Genomic DNA, 20723 nt, shown 5'->3' with positions numbered 1-20723 from the left:
CCTCCAGGATCATCTGGTCCAACTATTCCCCTACCACTAATATCACCCACTAAACCATGTCCCTAAGCACCAGGTCCGACCTTTCCTTAAACACCCCCAGGGACAGTGACTCGACCACCTCCCTGGGCGACCCGTTCCAATGTCTGACTGCTTTTTCTGAGAAGAAATGTCTTCTAATTTCCAACCTAAACCTCCCCTGGCTCAACTTGAGGCCATTCCCTCTAGTCCTATTGCTGGTTATCTGTGAGAAGAGGCCAACCCCCAGCTCCCCCCTCCTTCCTTTCAGGTAGTTGCAGAGAGCAATAAGGTCTCCCCTGAGCCTCCTCTTCTCCAGACTAAACAACCCCAGTTCCCTTAGCTGCTCCTCATAGGACTTGTGGTCCAGGCCCTTCACCAGCTTCGTAGCCCTTCTCTGGGCATGCTCCAGGGCCTCGATGTCCTTCTTGTAGTGAGGGGCCCAAAACTGAACACAGGACTCGAGGTGCGGCCTCAAAAGAACAGAATACAAGGGGATGATCACCTCCTTGGTCCTGCTGGCCACATTGTTTCTGATACAAGTCAGAACGCTGTTGGCCTTCTTGGCCACCTGGGCACACTGCTGGCTCATGTTCAGAATGCCAGTTCACATGGCAGAAGAGAAGAATCTTAAGCCATGCAATACAAGTAACATATCTACAGGCCAATAGCTCCTGTGGGGATGGCCTAAATTCTACCCACGTGATACTTATGATGAAACATAGGCCTTCAGATGTACCCTGTCTGTACAGATTGCTAGTCTTAAGGCCTTCATATAAATCTAGGCTCTCAGAATATGGCCTGGAGTATTCCCCATCTGGAGAATCAGCCTACATATCCTTCACATCCACACATCCTTTTTATTGCTTCAGGTGTACTTTTACTGTGCTGTTTTGCAGGTATTCCTATCACTCCTGTCCATCTGTGCCTCAACCATGACAGGTAGACCTCCTGCTGCAGGTTTAGTTGAGTCTTCAAGCTCTGACGTGCAACTTCTGAGGACATGCTGTCTATACACCCATGTGCTCCAGGCTCTCATGCTACTCACAGTCTCATCTGCCCCAGACATGGTAAAATTCACATAGGTATACATGACCAATCAGTTCCATCACCTGTATCAGAACTAAGAGTCCTCCATCAGAATATAGTACTGGGAGAATGTAAGCCTCACACCTACACCCACATGAATGAAACTGGGGTTTTGTTACTTCTTCCATATATTACTAATTGGATTAAGCACAAGGGGCAAGTTTTAATGCTGGACCCCTGATTGTCCATAACGCTAAATTGCTAGCAAGTATTTTGGCATACTTTTGGTCAATGCCAACTAGCATCTCCAAGACAAAGCCTAGCCATTAGGAGAAGACCTAGCCACCCAGCACTCACCAAGATCTGTTTCCAGTAGTAAGTTAGATTTGGGTCTCTTCCTCCTGTGCAGTCTTCCAGTGCTATCCCAACAGGCTCTACATCCTCAAAGCACTCCTCCACGTTCTTCCTCCATGCCTCAAGGCATGTGACATCTTCCAGTTTTATGCCATACATACAACAGTTTTATGTGCCACAACAGAGTTCTCATATTATACCAAATGTTTTAATATAATTTTTTTTTAAAATGCCACAAAAATATAACATGGTATTATAGCCACAGTGAAGTACATATAACCTCAAGGAGACCTACAGCACAAACACTATATAGAATGGATGTGGTCAGTCTAACCACTCGGTTTCAGGGCCAGAAAACAGTCCCCAGTCCTGTTGTGTTTTACAGAGTAGACACTGCCGATACAGCCTATACCCAGGGCTTGGTTAGGAGGATCCGGATCAGACTCATTTCCGCTCTGTGTGCATTGAAGTGAAGCTGGGCCTACCATAATCCTGATATAGCAGATGAAATTACTTCAGTGAAAAGCAGATGATGCAAGTTCATGCATCATGCCATAACCCAAAAAAGAACAAGCAATTTTCTCAGGAGGGCCTTCTCCCTGGCGAGAGCATGTTTCCTGAATACCAGAAGGAAGAGTAGAGACAACAGAGATCAGGAGGGAGGGCAGCATGGAAAGAGAACGCGATGTGTCCTGCCTCCCACAGTCAGTTAAGCCTCTGCAAGCAGATGTGCCAGTTTCTGACCACTGCCAATATGTCAATTTTGCTTCTCAAAATTACAAGCCTTCTTTAGGTTAGAGTACACACCTCCCAGGCACATTACCATGGGCAATTCTCCATTGGTATTGGCAGCTGGTGCACTCAACAGCAATGCATATGGAGTAGAGAACACATTTCCCTTCCTGTCGGCCCCCTGCGGCAGTGTTGTATTGGACATCTCTGTAATGGAAAGATTAAAAGTTGAAAATAGATGAGAAATGATAGACTTGATGTTTAGACAGTGCCTAGGGCTGCAGTGGGATGGGCTTTGGGGGATGGAGTGCAGAAGAGTGGTTGAAACTGCATCTCCTCTTCCCCTTGTTGACGGAACAGTGTGAGGCTATTGGCTTAGCGGTGGCATTTGAGATTGCTTTTCCTTGTCTGGTTGGGAGACAGACGCAAATTTGGAGTGTCTGTACATGGAATATGAAGAGGATGATGATATTTCCTTTGCAAAATGGATGAGCAGTTTCTGGGGCCACAACTTGATTGATGAGAATGAGAAAGAGGGTAGAGGCCACAAGAAACGTCAGACAAGACACTTTAGTGAAAGGAGAGCCTCCCTTCCGGTAAGGACTGTGTGCAATATTCCCTGTGCTTGTGTGTGTGTGGTTTATCTATAAATTTTAAGTGCCATCATCCCAGGGGATAACCCTAGAGATCTGTGAGGATGAGAATGCCTCATTTACCTTGCCATCTAAGTTCAGTTCCTACTGGTAGCAGTTACTTTCTTTTTGAACTCATCTCCCCCATTGGAGGCCTCAGATGCCTTTGAAATACAAGGAAGCCAGTGAACTCCAAGATAAGGAAAGATGGGACCAAAAATGGAAGGAAAATGCTGCAATAACTGCTAGAGTCTTAACTGTGTATTATGCTGTTCTGTCTGCTAAGCTTGACCTGACAGAAAGCAAAACATTTCGGAAATCTGACACACGCAAACATTGTCTTCAGTGAGTCTGTTTTCACATGTAAAACTACATAAACCCTTCTCCAGGAAGCTGTATGTTTTACCCCCTAGAGTTTAGCTGCTTGCAGATGTAACTTCTGATTTGAGATAGATGATATAGTCCCTCTTCGTTTAAAACCTGTGGCCCTGAAAATAAAGAGGCAACACATAACAAAGCTAATTGTATTATGAAGTAAGATTTTAAGGGAGAATAAAGTTCTTTTTTCTCAAACCAGCAGGACACTGAGGAAAGGGAGAGGATGCACATGCAGAGGCAGTTTTTTAAGGCAGCTGACAACTGTCTAACTGATTGTCAAAATGAAGTTAAACTGAAAGCAGCTGTTCCAGTCTGCTCTCTTCTTGAAAACTTGCTTTTATTTCAGTCTTTAAAAAAAGGATAAAGTACCCCAAACATGTCTATTTTTTTTCCAGCTGCAGCAGTTGATTTAACATAGATATGTTTCCTTACAAATGATTTTTCCCTTATATCCTTAGATCATCATGTCTGCAACAGAGTCAATGCTATTATATTGTTGAGAAACAGCTACTTCTTCCAAACTTTCTATCATGTGCTATATTTCATCTCGGAAATTCTCTTCCACTGGAGCTGTTCTAAGCTGTGTGAGTTTTCTTTTTCAGAAATTACGGTTAAGAAAGGCAAAATAAAACAAGCCTACCTCCTAACACTTTGAGTTCTTGATCAGTTGGAGAGGTAACCTTCATCTATTAGTTTTGAATTGATAAGCCATTTTTTTTTAATTACAGTTATATTTCAGCTTGGTCACAGCAAGACAGACTCTGAGCTAGATTTTTGCTAATGGATTCTATCAGAATGCCTGAAAACAGAACATTTATTAATGTTTATTTATTTATTAATTTTACTATATTTCGATTTTGTCCTGCAGATAATTACGCAGAAAACTATGCCTACATGATTTCTTTAAGTCTAATACAGACTGAAGTGTAAGAACATACTTTATATCACTTTCCATTCAGCAAGTTGATGAATATGCACATATATATGTGTGTGTATTTGCGTGTGTACAAATGCATTTAATTTGAAGCATGTTCTTACATTCAAAAGCTTTGTTCAAAAGCTATATGAGTACCTTGCTAACTATAGTTTCATCCCTGAATCAGCACCTAGAACTTGGGTTAAGTTAGCTGAGACAGAGAAGACTGTGACTTTTGGACATTGCTGTTCAATCAGTTAAAGTTATCCGGTACACTCAATTGTGTCTGGCCTTTACATTAGTGCTCCACATGGGTGTTTTTTTTTGGCTAAGTAGTATTATACAAGAGATACAAATCTCAACTACTTTATTTCTCAGTGCCAGAAATTGACTGAAGGAATGAGAAGGGAAGATCAGTCTGGAGATCCTACAATCTGGAGATAAAGTTTGGTAATAAACTTTAAAAATATATCTCTGATTAGTTGTTAGTGAAGACCACTAAAACATGTTGTTTTAAACCACGAAATTATTTGAACAGGGGCACTAATAACTGGATGTGTTTTTTAGACAATTTTAGACAGTTATTACAAATGATTACTACTGTGACAATCAAAACACCAGTGTTAGTTAAATAACATCTTCATTTCATCAGAACAGTGCTATTAATTGGGGGACTAATAACTGAGATCAGACTGTGTCTCTTCTGTAAGTTTATACCTTCTCAAGGGATCGCAATGTACCCTTTCTTGTGTCAACATCATAAATTGAGGTAACCATTTACAATGTCTGTCCTGGTTAAAATGAAGTCAGCAGGTTCAGACTGACACAGTCGTTCACAAAAGTTATTTTGTGCAGATACACCTGTGCTGCCAAAACAGCACTGCCAGCATACTTTGTCTGCCCACATGAACTGCATCTGCATCAGGAGCACTTTGGTATTACACAGCAAAATGCTAGCAATATGACAGAAAGGGTGCTTTGGGATAACTCTGTAGTTTCAGACCACTCACTTTCAACTCCGTGTTGGTATGTTGGTCTTCTTTGTATTTATTTTTTTTTCTGTGCTGTAGAAGCACATTCAAGCCACTGCTCTCACCTCAAACATGATGATAGACTCCTGCAGCATCCTGTCATTGTGGAGCCTCTCAAAATATGGGCAAAGCTTTGTAGAACTCCTTCTGTAATTTGCTTCACAAAAACTAACAATATTTTTCAAAATTTTCTTCCTAGTATCTTAGCATACCTCACAAACATTACTAAGATGTGCTTCACAAAATGCTTTTGCTATGATCATTCCTATTTTACAGAGGGGAACATAAAAGCATATTCATCCTTCACTGGGGCTCACTAGCAGAGCATATAACGGGACTCAGAAGTCCTGGCTCCCAAGATAGGATAAAATGATGAATCCAGACTTCTCAGTTAAAACGTGCACCTCCACTCCACTGTCCTGAAAAGCATCAGAGTTGTATATGTTGCTGTGGGCCAACAGTGAATGTGAAAACTGCCTATGGAGAACCAAGTCATCTGTTTCCAACTCCTTTGGTTAACTTGCTGCTCGCTACAGACTTCAGATACAGTAACTGATTCTCTTTTTCAAGCCTATGACTTTCCTTTGTTGTGGGCAAAACATAGGTGGCAGAGGAGCACCACTAAGAGTTTTACAATTCTATATATATTTTCTCTTTGAAGTAGACATTACTGCTCATAGCAGAAAATTAGATAAGAAACGGCTACGGGTGAGAGCAGAACACTAAACTACTGTTGAAGGTACTGACATTTAATCTAAACTAAAATCAGATTGAACATCTACCACAGATCAGTTGAAGCCTAGGCCAAAACATCTTTAAGAAATATATGCTTGGCTATAAGCTTCTTGGAAGGAAAGAAAGCTCTAGGACAGAATCTGAATGTCAGATGTTCCACAGTATTCCTAAAGTACTGAAGTCACTGTGTAAACTTGAGCAAACCATGAATGCAGTACTGAAGATTAATTTTCTTACTGACAGCTGTGTGAGCCCTCAGATCAAGCCCAAAAAATGGAAACAATTTTCTTGTCTCCAACAGAAACTGAGAAAGAGGATAGGCAAATGATATTGGCATCAATTTCTTGAGGTATTTTTGTTAGTATGCTTTTGGGTATTTGTTTTTTATGGGTAATTAGCAAACAATCTGCTGCCAATTGTGTAAATAGAGATACTAAGCATGACTGGCATTACATAAAGGCTCACACAGAAAAAGGGAGTGCTAATGGGAGTGAGAAACAAACATTGAGAACATTCTTGGTGCTCCGGCTTCTCTGATATTAGCACAAAATCCCTATTTTGATATGGGGGAACATTTATCATTCTTCATTTGTTATTTTTCCTTCCTATGCCTTTTCTCTTGTTTCATATCCTTCCCACTTCTCCTCCAGTTTAAGAACTGCTCAAGGGCAGGTCTTAGAAACCAGAGAACAAGGGGAACTTGCTAAAGAGGCACCAGATGCAGGCACAAGGCAGCTGCTGGGGCAAGGACAGGAGCAGACACTGGAGCTGTGCTCAGAGTCCTTTGGCAAGGGAAGACAGCAGCAGTGGGTGGACTGATTTAGAGGGAATCTCTGTTGCCAGCAGCTGCTGAGACTCCAGGAGGGGAACCACAAATTAAAGCAGTCTTAGGCCTGTTCTTATTTACAATGGTACTAAGTAATCCATTTGGTACCAACTGTATGTATTAAATGCAAGTATTAATTCTAAGAAACAGAAAGAAAGCCATATAGATACCTAAACTCATTGTCAGATCCTCTTCATTGCTGAGCTTCATTTTATTACTCATTCAGTTCTTTACAGAGTTTATCTTAAATAAAAGAAGACTACTGTACTGTACTAATAATAAGCCAAGAAATATTAATGTTTGAGCAGTTGTGTTAAGGCTCCTGTCCTCTATAGGGTTGTATTCATAAGACAGCAATGTGATAACTTGCATGTGCACTGTGAGAGGAGGCACAATCACTGCAATATGATTACACAATATGTATGTGCAGCTTTACCCTAAGTTCAGTGAGACAGGTACGCATTTCAGAGGAAGGTCTGTCCCTTTTCTGGACCATTGTGCCTGTGTCAGTATGTGAACTACAGTCTTTTTGTTAAGGGCTTAACTATAATTCTGTCTGTGAAATAAAATTAAAAAGCAACATCTTAGTAATATAAAACATTTACAGATATTGCAAAACAGGATTGGTATAATACTATTCTCTCTTTTAGCTGTCCTCATGTTTGTTTTCGTGTGTGGGTGTTTGCTTGTCTGTTTTTCCCAAAACCTCTAAGAACAAATACCAGTGATTCTTAGTGTGAAACAATACATATTTCCAGGAAACAATATATGTTGATACCATTAAAACGACACAGAAGACATTTAGCTTGCTCAGCTTGACATGGCATGTGCACTCCTGTCCCTCGAGCACAATGAGATTGCTTTGGTGCTTTTTCAAGTAACAATACAATATGACCTTACAGAATATACGGCCATATTGATTAGTTTGAAACAGTATGCCTCGAAGTAAAAATAGTATAGCAGAAATCGTTACCACTACTCTCAGAGGCTGTCCAGAATACTAGTTACTAAAGGAAGCTTATGTCTGGATATGAAGTTGAACTAGTACAATATGATCTGAAAACCCTTTGGTGTTAGGTGCTTCTGGCACGTATAAGACTTGCGTAAAAAAAAAAAAAATAGTTTCAGACATCTGTGAAAATGGGAAGTATAAATTAGTAAATAGCAAGATATACTGTCCCCTCAAAACATATTCTCAGTTACTGCCAACAGCTGCATGTGGGAGCTTGTAATGAGGGACACAAATCTACCTATATGAAACTGTAGTATTTTGCTGGAAGATGCATAACGCTATCAGGTGTAGATTTGCTAGTGATTTAGCACCTCTCATCAAACCTGTCTAATGCAACGTAGTCACAACCATACAGGTTCACAGCCTCACTATTCAGACAAAGGCTACCCAGGTCCCCACTGTGCTGATACATTTATAATATCATCTGGGCTAGAGTAAATGTAAATGTTTACAGGAGAGGTTTCAGGTCCCTTGAAGTCCAAGGGTGGTAGACTGATGTAGACACTATACCAAGTTGGTTTAGCTTTCCACTGGGGGGCAGAGAGAGGGAAAGAAGGAATGAAAAGAGAGAAAACAAAGAAATGGGAGATTTGCAGTAACAATACCCTTAATACCAACTATATTAGTACATTTCAAAAGCCCTGTTACGGTGAGGAGATTCATACATGCAGGACACAGAACCCACTCAGTCTCCACTAACAAAAGACATTACGGAGAATTAGGAGATTTTGAGTTGCCTGGATGGTGTTAGCATAAGGCAGCGTCATATGTAGGGCCTGAACATGTAGCTGCAGCCATTTTGCATCGTTTTAATCTCCTTTACACACATTCACTTACACACAGCTCATACAGATCAATTGTTTTTATCTACAAGCCAGGCCTGGGAAAATTGAACCGCACAGAAACTAAACAATTCTCCACTCCCTCCCCACTTTAGCCCTACAAATGTCATTGGGGAAGCCTGCTTCCTACTATTTCACTAGCAGGAATGTGTCCCTTGGTGCCCTAAAATTCTCCCTCATCAGATCAGGATGAATGTGCTCAAGAAATCAGCAGAAAATTCAGAGCTGAACACTAGAGCATCTTGTCTGCATGTAGGCCACACTGCAAAAATGACAAGATTAGGCTAGGAAAGATCTCTTTCACACTCAAATTACCTCAAACATCTGATAAGTCCTGGTGCACCTGTGGGTCAAACCCAGTGTCTGTCTCATCCAGCCACAAAAGGCTGGGTCTTCGCTGTTTGACAGCCCTGCCTAGAACCAGTCTTCAGAGGGGAGGCATGGGTTTTTTAGGTTCTGAAGTGTCTCAGTTCCTTTTGGTGTCAGTGGGCACTAAGAGGACCCAGCACACTTTGCATTTGAAATGCTTATTTGGGTACCAAAGCTTAGATACTCAAAAATGGTAACAAAAACAAATTCTGCTGCTGCCTCTGGGAAACAACCTCTTGGCAGTGTGAATCTCCTGCATGTATGAGAAAAGACGGAAGAGTCTGGGAAAAGTCCTTCCTTCAGCAACATTGCCACTCTGTAGCAGAAAGAATCTGCCCTGTGTGTTCTGTTTTAATATTCAATACTCAGCAAGACCTCTTGTTTTGCAGGCCAGGCTTTCCTCCCTCCATACAACACGACTTCATGCCTCTACCAAAGGCTCATCTTCAGGCCATCTCAAAGGCTCCAAAGAATTTGAAGAAGATCAAGATTGCAAATGCCACTGCCACAAGAAGGCAAGCAGGACGCCTTCAGCAGACAGTTCATGCACAGAGAAAAGATCAAACTCCATCCAGGAATTTGCAGAGTCCTTTGAGAAGCAATTGCATTTCAAAAGCAAACGTTCAGTTTCTTTGGTAGGTAAAGACAAATAGCTTTGAGATAACTTCAGAAAACAAAAATAAAAACAAAAAGCAGGCCAGCTATATCCATGATATAATTCTTGTGGCTTTTCTGGGGGAGAAGCAGAAATAAACTTGAATTAGAATACCTTAAATGATGTGGTCCTTACTGTAGTTGAAGCAAGGTTAAAGCGGTAATGTCATTAGTATAAACATTTTGGAGATAGCGTTGTTATCTAGACTTATTTCAAAACGTATATCTCCAAAATAAGACCCTGTGCTCTCTGTGGTAACATTTTCAGAGGTTTCTACAGCTGTGCCAACAAAATGTGACAATATAAAAACAGGTTTGCTTCGCTTTTTCTGATAGCCAGATCTCTTTCTCTCTGCTGTTGGCCTGGTTTGACCATACGCAGTGTTATCTGTAAGACTGCCAGACATGACAGTGTTTGAGGGGTTTCTCTTTCCTCCCTGGGACTCCATCCATCTGCTTTCTTCAGTGTCACTGCACACCTGCAGCAGCAGAATTGCTGTATTTCCACTGCAAGGGCATGCAACCAGCATGGATTCTCTTCCTATTTCACCCTTCTCTTCTCCCTGTCATTCCATCCTGAGGCATGAGCATTTTCTATGGGGTTTGTATTGAAGAAGTAATCAGTAGTGAACTTCCGTCTATGACAATTTAACACATTTATTATTATGATACATACTGTCTGGTGTATCATACAACAGCACTAACTCCCTTTTAAATATCAGAAGAACACTGTCAAATTCAGTCACCCTGTTGAAAAGCTGTGCTTGAATAACACTTGACTTTAGCAACAAACAACAAGAAAGAGAAGTATCCTTTTTTTCAGTTTGTTGGCACTGACAATTTCATATGGAGAAGTAATTCACAGATCTTTTTGCAGGTCTTCCATGCAGCAGCAGTAAGAGAGAGAGAGAAAAAAAATCTCTTTTCAATAAGTAGCAACATTACATGATCAGTCCCACAATTACAGTCCTTGCATACCCAGTCCTTTAAGAATATGAAGAATCATGCTGATGACAACTCTATTATGCAATTTTTAAGATTTTAAGTGCATTCTGTAATCTTCTTTTTCCCTTTTAGGAACCACTCAGAATTTATTTCATTTGGAATTTCACATTGCCTCATTTGCCAGCCCTCACCAGTGGTTGATGGTTTATTTATCATTTCTCAAAAGTGCCTACCACTAGAAAGCTTGTGAGTGGTAATAATTGTGCAATAGGTCTTGTGAATATAATGCATTAAATACGACTTTGGTTCCATTTAAAATTGTGGATTCTGGTACCCTTCTCTAACCCACAGTGAGGTGTACTGGGCTATATTTTGGTCTACCTTTCAATTAGACCAAATTTTGGTCATTCCTTCAGTTACCACTGAAGCCTGTGGGATGTAAAGGACTTCAGAAACTTGAAGAACTGACTGATAAGTGTTAGAGATCTTAAAGGGAATTTGGGAGTGGACTTAAACATGGAGTTTCAAATGGAGTGGCGAAAATTCACTTTTTTTTCCCACATTTGGAGCCTTGTGGTTGTAATTCAAACCATCCTTTACATAACTATACACGCTAAAAGAAAAGAAAAGTGGGGAAAATATAATTCCACTTCATCTTCCTTGTCTATTGTTTTTCTCTAAATAAATTAATAAATGTGGCTTTGAAGACACTTCAACACTTTTCAGTGAGGCTTTTGCAGCCAGCACTGAACAACCTTCAGACACATAAAGACAGAGCATATGAAAGAATAGAAACATGGAGTCTGGGCTGAAATCTCAAGAGTCCTTCCCATTTTCCCCTCTTGTCTCCTCTCCCCTGCAAGCCCACCAGGCAAGTGATCCTTTTACCACTCATACAGTATCATCAAAAGCACGTTGCTCTTGGTGATGTTAGGGTATTCACTTGAATTTGAGTCCATCATGTTAAAGCTCATCTGACTGAGGTAGGTGAATGGAATACTTTATTATATATTACTATTGAAATATAATTACTAAAAGATTTTGTTGATCATGTAGGAGTCACTTTTAATTCACTGCCATTTTTCTCCTGCCTTGTAGCAACCTGAAGGCATGAAGGAGAGAAGAGAAAGAGAGAGATTGCATTTGAGAAAGAGCAAGTCTCACAAGAGAATGGGAGAGAAATCAGAGCCAGGGAGAGAACAGAAAGAAGATGAATGTTCAGAAGATGTACCTGCAAAGTACAACGAACAGTTTGCATCACAAGCAAACATTGAGAAAGGATATTTATGCACAGGCAGCTAGAATGTCTTAGGCTAATGAATTTTAAGACAATCCCTGATGAGCAAAGGGAGTATTCTTTTTTGTTGTTGTTGTTGTTATTGTGTTTTGTGTGTGTGTGTGTGTGACTAGAAGATGCCTCTTAGCTAGAGTAAACCCTGACCTGTAAAATAAAACCGAAATTCAACTGCATCACTACCATTACCAATACCACATTGCTACCTTCCTGTCTGTACTTTTTCTACTAGGAATGTGACCCCTCTCAGAGGGGGTGTGCATCTGGAGCAGTGAAGCACGCCCTAAAAGGGTTTCAGGCAGACCAAGCATTGCAGCATAACAATAGTGGATGTATTCATTTAAGAGGAGTACATGTACATATTACAGAGCTGTGTAAAGTCATTCTAAGCCTTATGTTTCTGTTCTAATTGAAAAAAAGGCTTATTAGTAGGTTTGGGGAAGAAAACACACACAAACTGCCACCTACTTCTTGGCCCTGACATTCACTTAGATTTGGCTTGGAAACAGGTATCTTTTTTCTTTGACTATTTCCTAACTTCAAATTTCTGGAAGTAGTAGAAGAGAAGCCCTCACACTATCTTCCACACCTTCTTGATGTCTCACTTCTCTCTGCTTTCTCTCACTGTCACTGTACAATACTACTCTTGTTTCTGTGACATCCCACTCTGCCATGCTCACAGTCCCAATTCCCAAGTCACAAAACTACTTCTTTTTGCCAACCTTAACTTCATCATTTGCCTCTTTTGTATCCTTCCCCCTCTCCATTTACTACCTTGTAGCCCTGACTCAAAGCTGTCAAACTCTTGTTACATCTCTAGTTTTGCCTCATCAAAACATGACCCTTGTTTGAAGCTCTCCGGTAAAAAGATGTTCAGCCTCTTGTACTTCTATATAATCTTCTCAAGGGGTTGCTGATACTTGCCACAGATTCAGGGTGAGGGATTTCAACCCCTTTCAACTTTTGTCTTTTCAGGAACTAGGGCCAAACCAAAGAAATGGGAGTCATCTCTGCCTGTGGTAAGCAGGGCTTGGGAAAACTCTTTTTCCTCTGGCTGACGATCTCTTAAACTCAGGTGTAAATCTCACCAACTGTAAGCAAGATTTCTTTCTGTTTAGAAGAAAACCACCTTCACATGCTCATAAACACAAACACACACACAGTCTTGCAGCGTATGGGTCTTCCCTGCAGAGAAAAACCCTGCCCTCGGGTCTTCCCTGCAGAGAAAAACCCTGCCCTCTTTGGAACTAATTTCCCCAGGCCCAGTATGGAGAAAGCCCGGTTTGATAGTAGGGTTAAAGAGTGAAGACTGATGAATTTATGAGCAAGAGTCAAAGTCTGATGGGTGTTCTACCTGTGATTTTATTGTAATTAACAATGTTCTTATTATTTTACTTTAGAGCCTTAATTTTGAATGTTCAACCATTTAAAAGCTTAGGGCATCCTCAAAACTTTGTAACACATCTTCACTGGGGGATTGTTTCTGTTTAAATTGGGGCTTTGGGGATATATAGGAAAGTGACTGAACCCTGTCTGATGCTTGTAAACTGTTTCTTACCTGGCTACATTTATTATAAACTATTAAATCTGACTGAAATATGTTGTTACTGTGCATAGTTCCTCTCCTCCCCGATCTAGATTGGATTTTGATGAAGTTCTTCCATCAGCCAAAACTTCCATTTGGGAAGGAAGGTAACCATCCAGAGAGGACTCTGACTGGGATGGCATGGATGATATTTCTATTTTAACAGAAAGTGGAATCGGGATGTACAAGTACTCAGAAAGACTCCGGAGGGTTTCCATTCTCACATGGTTTTTCTGCTCTTTCCAAGAGTGAGATGTCTGCAAGGTGGAATAAAATACAAACCTTGGACATGAAGGAGATCAGTTAGCAGGCAGCAAAGGAAAAGGACCCCAAAATGTCTTCTCCAAAATCCCCAGTTAACACTGAAAACCTAAAATAGTTTTAAAACAGAGGGGAACTAGCAGGCAGCAGAAGTAGACTGCTCACTTCCTTTGCGGGCTGGCTGTCAAAAGCTGACATGATTCAGAGGCCCATGAAGCACATTTTAAACTTGCTGTGACTCAGGGGCAGGAGACCACTCTCTGATAAAACACATGCCTTTGTGGATCCTTCCCACCACTTCAGGCTAACTAGTGAGTGCTCCTGTGGGAACTCAGGCCTTGGGTATGTACAAGCATTTCAAGAGAAAGACCCAGTTATACCACAGTATTTTCTAAGAGAGGTAAGAAGAAAAATTCCAGTGTGGTTGCTTGATCTTCTAGGTGGGAATTTTCAAAGCAAAATCCCCAGCTCTGAATGCATTCGTAAATGCACACGTAAATAATATAAAATTACACACGGATATAATCAAACATGCTGAACAAAACTGTTCACAAAGAAAAGAGTCTTAATCATGGGACCTTGAATTTTTACAGCCATCATTGAAAAAAAGCAGATCTTGAACTATGTCCAGAAGGATATTGCAGCCAAAAACCCACTCCTTTAGACTAGAGAAAAGTGAATACTGAAATCAGACTGACTTCACAGACAATGCCCTGCTTGCAGTTGCTGTGCCAGAACTTTAGATAATTATGTGTTAACAAATGTTAGGATATATTTGCTCATCATAGAAAACATTGTTTGTAGGGGGCTATTTTTCATTTACTCTGTTGTTTGATGTGGGATGGACAGATGACATTCCTCTTATTAGTAGGATCCCCCTGAATCCTAGTCCTGTCTCTACTGTACTTAACATAAAGGTAACTTCTCCCAGCTGTGTCATGTCTCTGAGGCCAGACTGAAAATAGCTAAAAGAAGGCATACAGGGAGCATCAAAGACTTACATTCTGTCACATTTGATGCTTTATTGTCTGTCTTACATGCTTGTTAAAATGCTTTAGCTCATGCAATTTCTGCTCTGAATAGTTTTGCTGTATAGAGAAAACACAATGAAATTTGTAAAACAGTCATACATATATTTTCATCAGAAAGCCCCTAGGGTCCTGATGCAGAATCTATAGCCTTAGTGAATTAGTCCTATTCCTGGTTCCAAAGTATCAGAAAGGAGTTATTTTTTTGCTCCAAAGCTTGAGTGGAATTCATGGACACCACTGCCCAGGGCTTCCCTTCAACCATATCCCATTTTATGGGGTAGATGGTAAGGTTTTGGCCCTTTGGAAAACAGTTCTTCCTGGACCTTTGTGCAATGAATCTAAGATGATAATCTGCTCTTCCTATAAGCACAAAACACCTGTTACAAGTGTCTCACAAGCTGGGCATGCTTGGGTGTGCTTCCCAAAGGATTTTTTTTTTTTTTTAACACTGAGAGTTTTGGCTGTCAAAAGGCAGCTGAAGTGATTTTAGGTTAGCCTACCCACAGCTAGCACAGGTTTATGCCTGGGAGAGAGGAAAAATGAGGGCACTCCTTTGCATTGACAGTCCCAGCACCAATAAAACCTCCTCAGGGGTAAGTGGACAACAAACTAACCTGGAAAAAAAAATAAAAAAAATTCATGAGCTTCTTCTTCTCTGTTGTGCCAAGTTCATCCTACCCACAGATGGAGATGAAGAGAGATTTTCCGTTTGCATTAAGGTTGCTAATGCCAATTTGGTTACCTAACCAAAAGTAATTCTGATTCGAGGTCATTGAAGTCTGATGAAAATTTCTCTTCACTTAAAGGAGGAAGACTTGGATCCATGTGTTATTTGCCATGATGACCTGAGGACTGACAGCAGCACAGAACTTCACTGCATGCACACCTTTCACAAAGAGGCATTGTGACAAAATCCCAGGGCCTTTCTTTTTCTTTTTTTTCTGTAACTTCCCATGTAGAGAATAAAAGAAGGGTTTTATATATGAACTTCTCCAGACCCTGGCTAAACTTTGAATCCTGGTGACTGAAAGAGGTTTGTGTCTGTTGGAGCTGCTGCAGTAATCCCACATTATCGAAAGCTGTATGGAAGGCAGAAGGATCTTCAGTACAATCATTAATGTTTTTTAGGGAAGATTGCACTGGTGGAAAGACCAAAGGTGAAGGTCATGGGCCACACTGGAGCTGCTTCAGACAGTGTTTCATTCTTTTGAAATGAATTTATGACTGGATTAGCAGAAAAGAGTAACACCAGTGCTCCAAAGGAGCTGTGAGCATCTGGGTGTTTGCATGTCTATGGTTTGGAGCTGGCACTGCAGAAAAGGATCAGAGTTCTTCTGATTCCTGGCTAATCAATGTAAGGGTGTTCAATCGGTTTGGCTCACTCCTTTCCATAGAGATAAATTATGTGGTATAATTGCTGCCCATATTGATAGTTGGACTTTGAAACACAGAACCTTAATCTCAATATTTGCTGATCTGGTACCAAATGAGCTAAAAGAGAAAGAGCTGCATATCACTTGCTCCTGGGGAAAATAAATAAATAAAAATAAAAGTGTCCAGATCCTGCTGAATATATTCTTATCATAACAGGATTTCATCTAATAATATTATCCTTGTTTTCTTAGTATCATTGATTCAATAAATGTTTTAAGAATCTTAAATTCTTAAGGAAGTATATAACAAAATTCCAGGGAAAAAACATTGCTACTTTAAAATCCTGTTTGCTTGCAGTCTTTTCCATTTGCTTTTAATAGTATATTTAAAAGGGGCTGCTAAGGAAAACAACCTGTCCAACATATCGTGTCCAGATGCTTGTGCAGTCAGTCATAGACTCCTGTCATCCATGATGAAAGGGCTAAGAAAGACTCCTTCAGGACTACGGAGGGGAAGCATTCAAGATTTGATTCCAGGTACATAAGAAAAAAGAAAACCAAATTTTACTCGGTGAAGTAATCCATTACACGGTTATTCTAGGTGTTGTGGTTTTTTACACATTTCAGAGACCAACTTTAAAGATAAAAACCAACCACTAACTCCTTCTGCCTGTGCATCTTATAGAAACGTGTCAGGGTTTAGGGAAGTGGTTAAAATGTTTACAATTCTATGCACAATTATAAATAAAAAATACCTATTTGATACCCCAAAAAATGCATTGTTTAAAAATTATTTCACTTATCATCATTAAATGGCTAGATAACATGTATAGACATTTTCCAGTAGAGGGAGCCCATCAATACCGATTGAGAAGATGTGAGATGTGCTGTAGTTCACACCAAGCATGAGCTTGAGGTTAAAGTCATTTACAGTGCTAGTGGGAGACAACAGGGAAGAAAAAAAAGAAAAAAGAAAAAAAAAAAGAAAAAAGAAAAAAGAAGAAAGAAAAAAGAAGAAAGAAAAAAGAAAAAAGAAGAAAGAAAAAAGAAGAAAGAAAAAAGAAAAAAGAAGAAAGAAAAAAGAAGAAAGAAAAAAGAAAAAAGAAAAAAGAAAAAAGAAAAAAGAAAAAAGAAGAAAGAAAAAAGAAGAAAGAAAAAAGAAAAAAGAAAAAAGAAAAAAGAAAAAAGAAAAAAGAAAAAAGAAAAAAGAAAAAAGAAAAAAGAAAAAAGAAAAAAGAAAAAAGAAAAAAGAAAAAAGAAAAAAGAAAAAAGAAAAAAGAAAAAAAAAAAAGCAACGACATAACCAAGAGCACAGGACTGTATGGTCAAATTTTGCCCTGTATTGTTGACATATGACTTCTGTTGACCTGAAGGAAATCAATACACAGTAAAACCCACTGAAGAGTTCAGCTTGGTATTCTGGTTCCTGAGACCTTGTGAATCTCAGTCACTAGTTGGCAGCTCCTCTCTTCAGGCATTTCCCAAACTGTCCTCTTCATCTGCCCTCAATTTCCAGGATACAGCCCACGTTCCTCACCTTTACCTTTCAGGGAGCTGCTGGTATTGCCCTGGGTGCCCCCACCAACAAGCCCACCAAAAGCCCAGGCCAGAGGAAAGGGATGAGCAGCAGCCCCTGCAGAGGGACGGAGATCCCTGTGACTCCTGCTTTCCTTGGGGTCAACGGGCAGTCAATACCAGGGATGGCTCCCCTGTCTCTTGCCCAGAGAGCTGATCCTCTTGTACACCCAGCTGAGCTGCTCTCCACCTGTGTGGCAGCTCTGGGCTTCAGCAACTCCCATCCCACACCCATAAACCAAGATGGGTTGTCTGTCCCTCACTTCTCTGAAACCCTGCTTGGGTACTTGCTTAAACCTGGTGAGCTGCTCCTCTAGGCTAATATGTCCATGTCACCTGCTGCTCCCAGCAGGTCTTGCTGCCCATATTTTCACTGTTAAATACATGAAAGCTTTGGGGAAGGTCTTCCCTAATCCTCATTATTGGAAAGCTCTTTCCTTAGGGCACTGCCAGGCAGGCCTTTATTCTAACAGAATAATTGTGTGTGATGCCAGAAGTCTCTTGCTGAGAAAAAACAGCAGTGTTTTTTTTTTTCTTTTTTTTTTTCTTTTTTTTTTTCTTATGAACAGCACGTTCTATTCTGCAAATGTAAACTTAAAAAGACTAATTGAAACCTTCGCTCTTAACATTTTTTTTAAGGGAACATTTTCATTCCAGAACATGTAAGTTATATTAAGCATTTATGTGCAGGTTTCTGTGAATACTTTCATGACTCTTCTTTACTTGTCAGATGTGCAGATTGACTTTTCAAACTCGGATTTACACAGCCTGAACTAGTAAGAAATCTCCATTCCTCCACCCAGGAAAAAAATAAACATTACAGCACTTTTCATATACAACATAGCTGAAAATAAGAAAGTTTTGAAATACATTCCAAAACATCTCCATTCATCAAATGTAACTTCTGCTCTGCAATGGTCTATAGCAAAGCATAGCACATTGCCTGCATTTCAGCTGGTCCAGTTCAGACTCTACAACACTTTGCTGGGCTGTGCCCTGCAACAGCTGAAGTGCAGTGACACGTTCCTGTTGGTGAGCCTTGCTCTGAGGGCACGTACAGCACATAGACAGAAATCAGCAACTGGGGAACAGAGGGAGTCATAAGCTGCTCAATTGGTTTGTACAGATAATGTGAATTACAATCCTCCGTCTTTCACTATTCTCTCTATTCCAAAGAAATCTGGATACATAAAGCCATACTGAACTTGATTCTTCATATACATATGAATATGCCTAATCACAGAGGGATTACTCATGGCTGAAAAATGCAGCACAAATGTACATGTTGGTAGGATTGGTACCTATTTTCTGTCAGATAAAGAAATATATTTGCTTAGAAAAAGGAGGTAAAACAATTTAATTTCTTAAAAAAATAGAAAGAAGTAAGTCACAGGAATGTTAAAATAAAACAAAGCTGATGGAAGATACATTTGTATTTCTTTTTCAATTGAAAGAGGATGTTCTGTCTGGGAACTTCAGCAGGAGAGCCATTATCAGAAATCATCATTTTTCTTTTACACCAATCACCAGCTTTCCAAATTACTTGGTGATTTCATTTTCATGTGCCTGTATAAATATGTGTGTGTGCATGTATGTACATATATTCTGACACATGCTGTCTATATATACGTGTGTGTGTGGCATACTTATATACTCTCTCTATATATATATAAAGACACATACTGACCAGTGGAGATTTGTACCCCTGCATGTCTCTTGAAAAATGTGCTGTAGGGTAGGTTTCTGTTCTCCAGTGCCCCTGCCTCACCACAAATTCTTCTCCTTCAAGCTCTCCCCAAGTTTCACTGCACTCCCTCAAGTTCCTTGCTCCAAACAGCCTTCCTGCTGTCACTGCCCTGCTTCCCTACCACCCTCTTTTCCTGAAAAGATGTTTAGCTGCCTGTAATCAGGTGACCTGACATTGCTCCAGGAGTTCAAATGCAAATTCAAGCATGCCTGTGCTTATAATGCATCTGTGCCAACATACACTAACACACAGACAGACGGATGTTTTGATGCTGTGGAAACCTGGCGGGGAGCATGGTGGGTGGGAGCCAGCCCTGTAGAGGTGGGCCCGCACCCTCACCGGTGCTAACAGGACATGTGGACTACAGCAAAGGCAAGGGAGAGCAAAGGGAAGCTGCAGCCACTTCATAGCTCATGGGAAAGCAGAGCCACTGAGGCCAGGAGTGAGGAGCTGGGGCTGGAGGTTTGAACAGGGCCACGAGATTAGGACATCCCTGGGGAGGCATGTGGCGGAGAGAGCCCAAAGCTGTCTCTGGGAGGGAACTGGTTTGTGAGAAGAGTTTTGAGCTGATGGACAAAGATCTTGGCTAAAAAAATGATATGTTTTCGGAGGGCTAAGCTTTGATGTGTGGCAGCCAGGCAGGAGACCGAAGGGTCCCATTTCCAGGTTTAAGAAAGAGCAAGGAGCTTGTTGGGGAGGACAGTCACTGAGGAAAAAGACTTGTCTTCAGGGAAAATCAGACCTTGACACAGAGACTTTTGTGATACATGGATGGGCTCCTTCATCATGAGAGCTTTTGCTCCTTTGTGTGCTTGAGATGAAGCTTGTGCAGTGGCAGCTTTCTGGCACCAGAGCTGTTCTGTCCAGCTGCCCTGTGGGATGCAGCCACGTGCCTCAGCAGCCCCATACTGCTCTGTAATGGCAGCAAGGGGATGGTTGCCTGTAGCCCTGCCTGCAACCCCGGAGACAGGGTTGTAGGAGGTAACACCTGCGAGGTGACAGGCTTTCTGAGCTCCCAGCCTGTCTTCTCTCCACACAAACCTCCTGCTGCCATACTTCTCCCACTTTTCCCCCTTCCCCTGTAAAATCATTTTCCTCTCTCTCTCCTTAGCCTGAGCTACAGCTGGTGCTTTTCATATCACTGTTCAATTGGCCAGTTTTCTTGCCTTGTCTCTGCCTAGTGTCTCCATCCAGAAGGTTGTTCACCCAGATATCCTCCCCTGGCTAGCCCTCCATCCTGACTCACCCGACGTACGTGCAAAATAGAGCAAATGAGTCAGAGAGACAGAGAGAACAGAAATTAGCAAAACAATGAGGAAGATGGAATTGCATCATAAAAATGTCAAAGGAACACCATTAGGTTCACAAAGTCAAACTCTCAAAAACT

The 20723-nt window shown here is 40.8% G+C and overlaps 1 protein-coding gene across 1 annotated transcript; it reads left to right on the top strand.

Moving 5' to 3' along the window:
* The first annotated feature begins 2291 nt into the window (after positions 1–2291).
* LNP1 (leukemia NUP98 fusion partner 1) lies at positions 2292–12521 on the top strand. The gene is made up of 3 exons (XM_083829859.1): positions 2292–2726; positions 9261–9506; positions 11569–12521. The coding sequence occupies exons 1-3, from the start codon at positions 2577–2579 to the stop codon at positions 11770–11772; spliced, it is 600 nt and encodes a 199-aa protein (XP_083685985.1). The 5' UTR covers positions 2292–2576; the 3' UTR covers positions 11773–12521.
* The last annotated feature ends 8202 nt before the right edge of the window (positions 12522–20723 follow it).

Source organism: Anser anser (assembly GCF_964211835.1).
Source record: "Anser anser genome assembly, chromosome: 1".
Taxonomy (NCBI): domain Eukaryota; kingdom Metazoa; phylum Chordata; class Aves; order Anseriformes; family Anatidae; genus Anser; species Anser anser.
The sequence above is the reverse complement of the archived record's forward strand: the minus strand, read 5'-3'. Positions and strand labels throughout refer to the sequence as shown.

Excerpts from the sequence above, each read along its gene's own strand:
- LNP1 (XM_083829859.1), top strand. The coding sequence starts at position 2,577 with ATGGAATATGAAGAGGATGATGATATTTCCTTTGCAAAATGGATGAGC. Across the intron at positions 2,727-9,260 it reads AAAGGAGAGCCTCCCTTCCG|GCCAGGCTTTCCTCCCTCCA; the intron begins GTAAGGACTGTG and ends CTTGTTTTGCAG. Across the intron at positions 9,507-11,568 it reads GCAAACGTTCAGTTTCTTTG|CAACCTGAAGGCATGAAGGA; the intron begins GTAGGTAAAGAC and ends CCTGCCTTGTAG.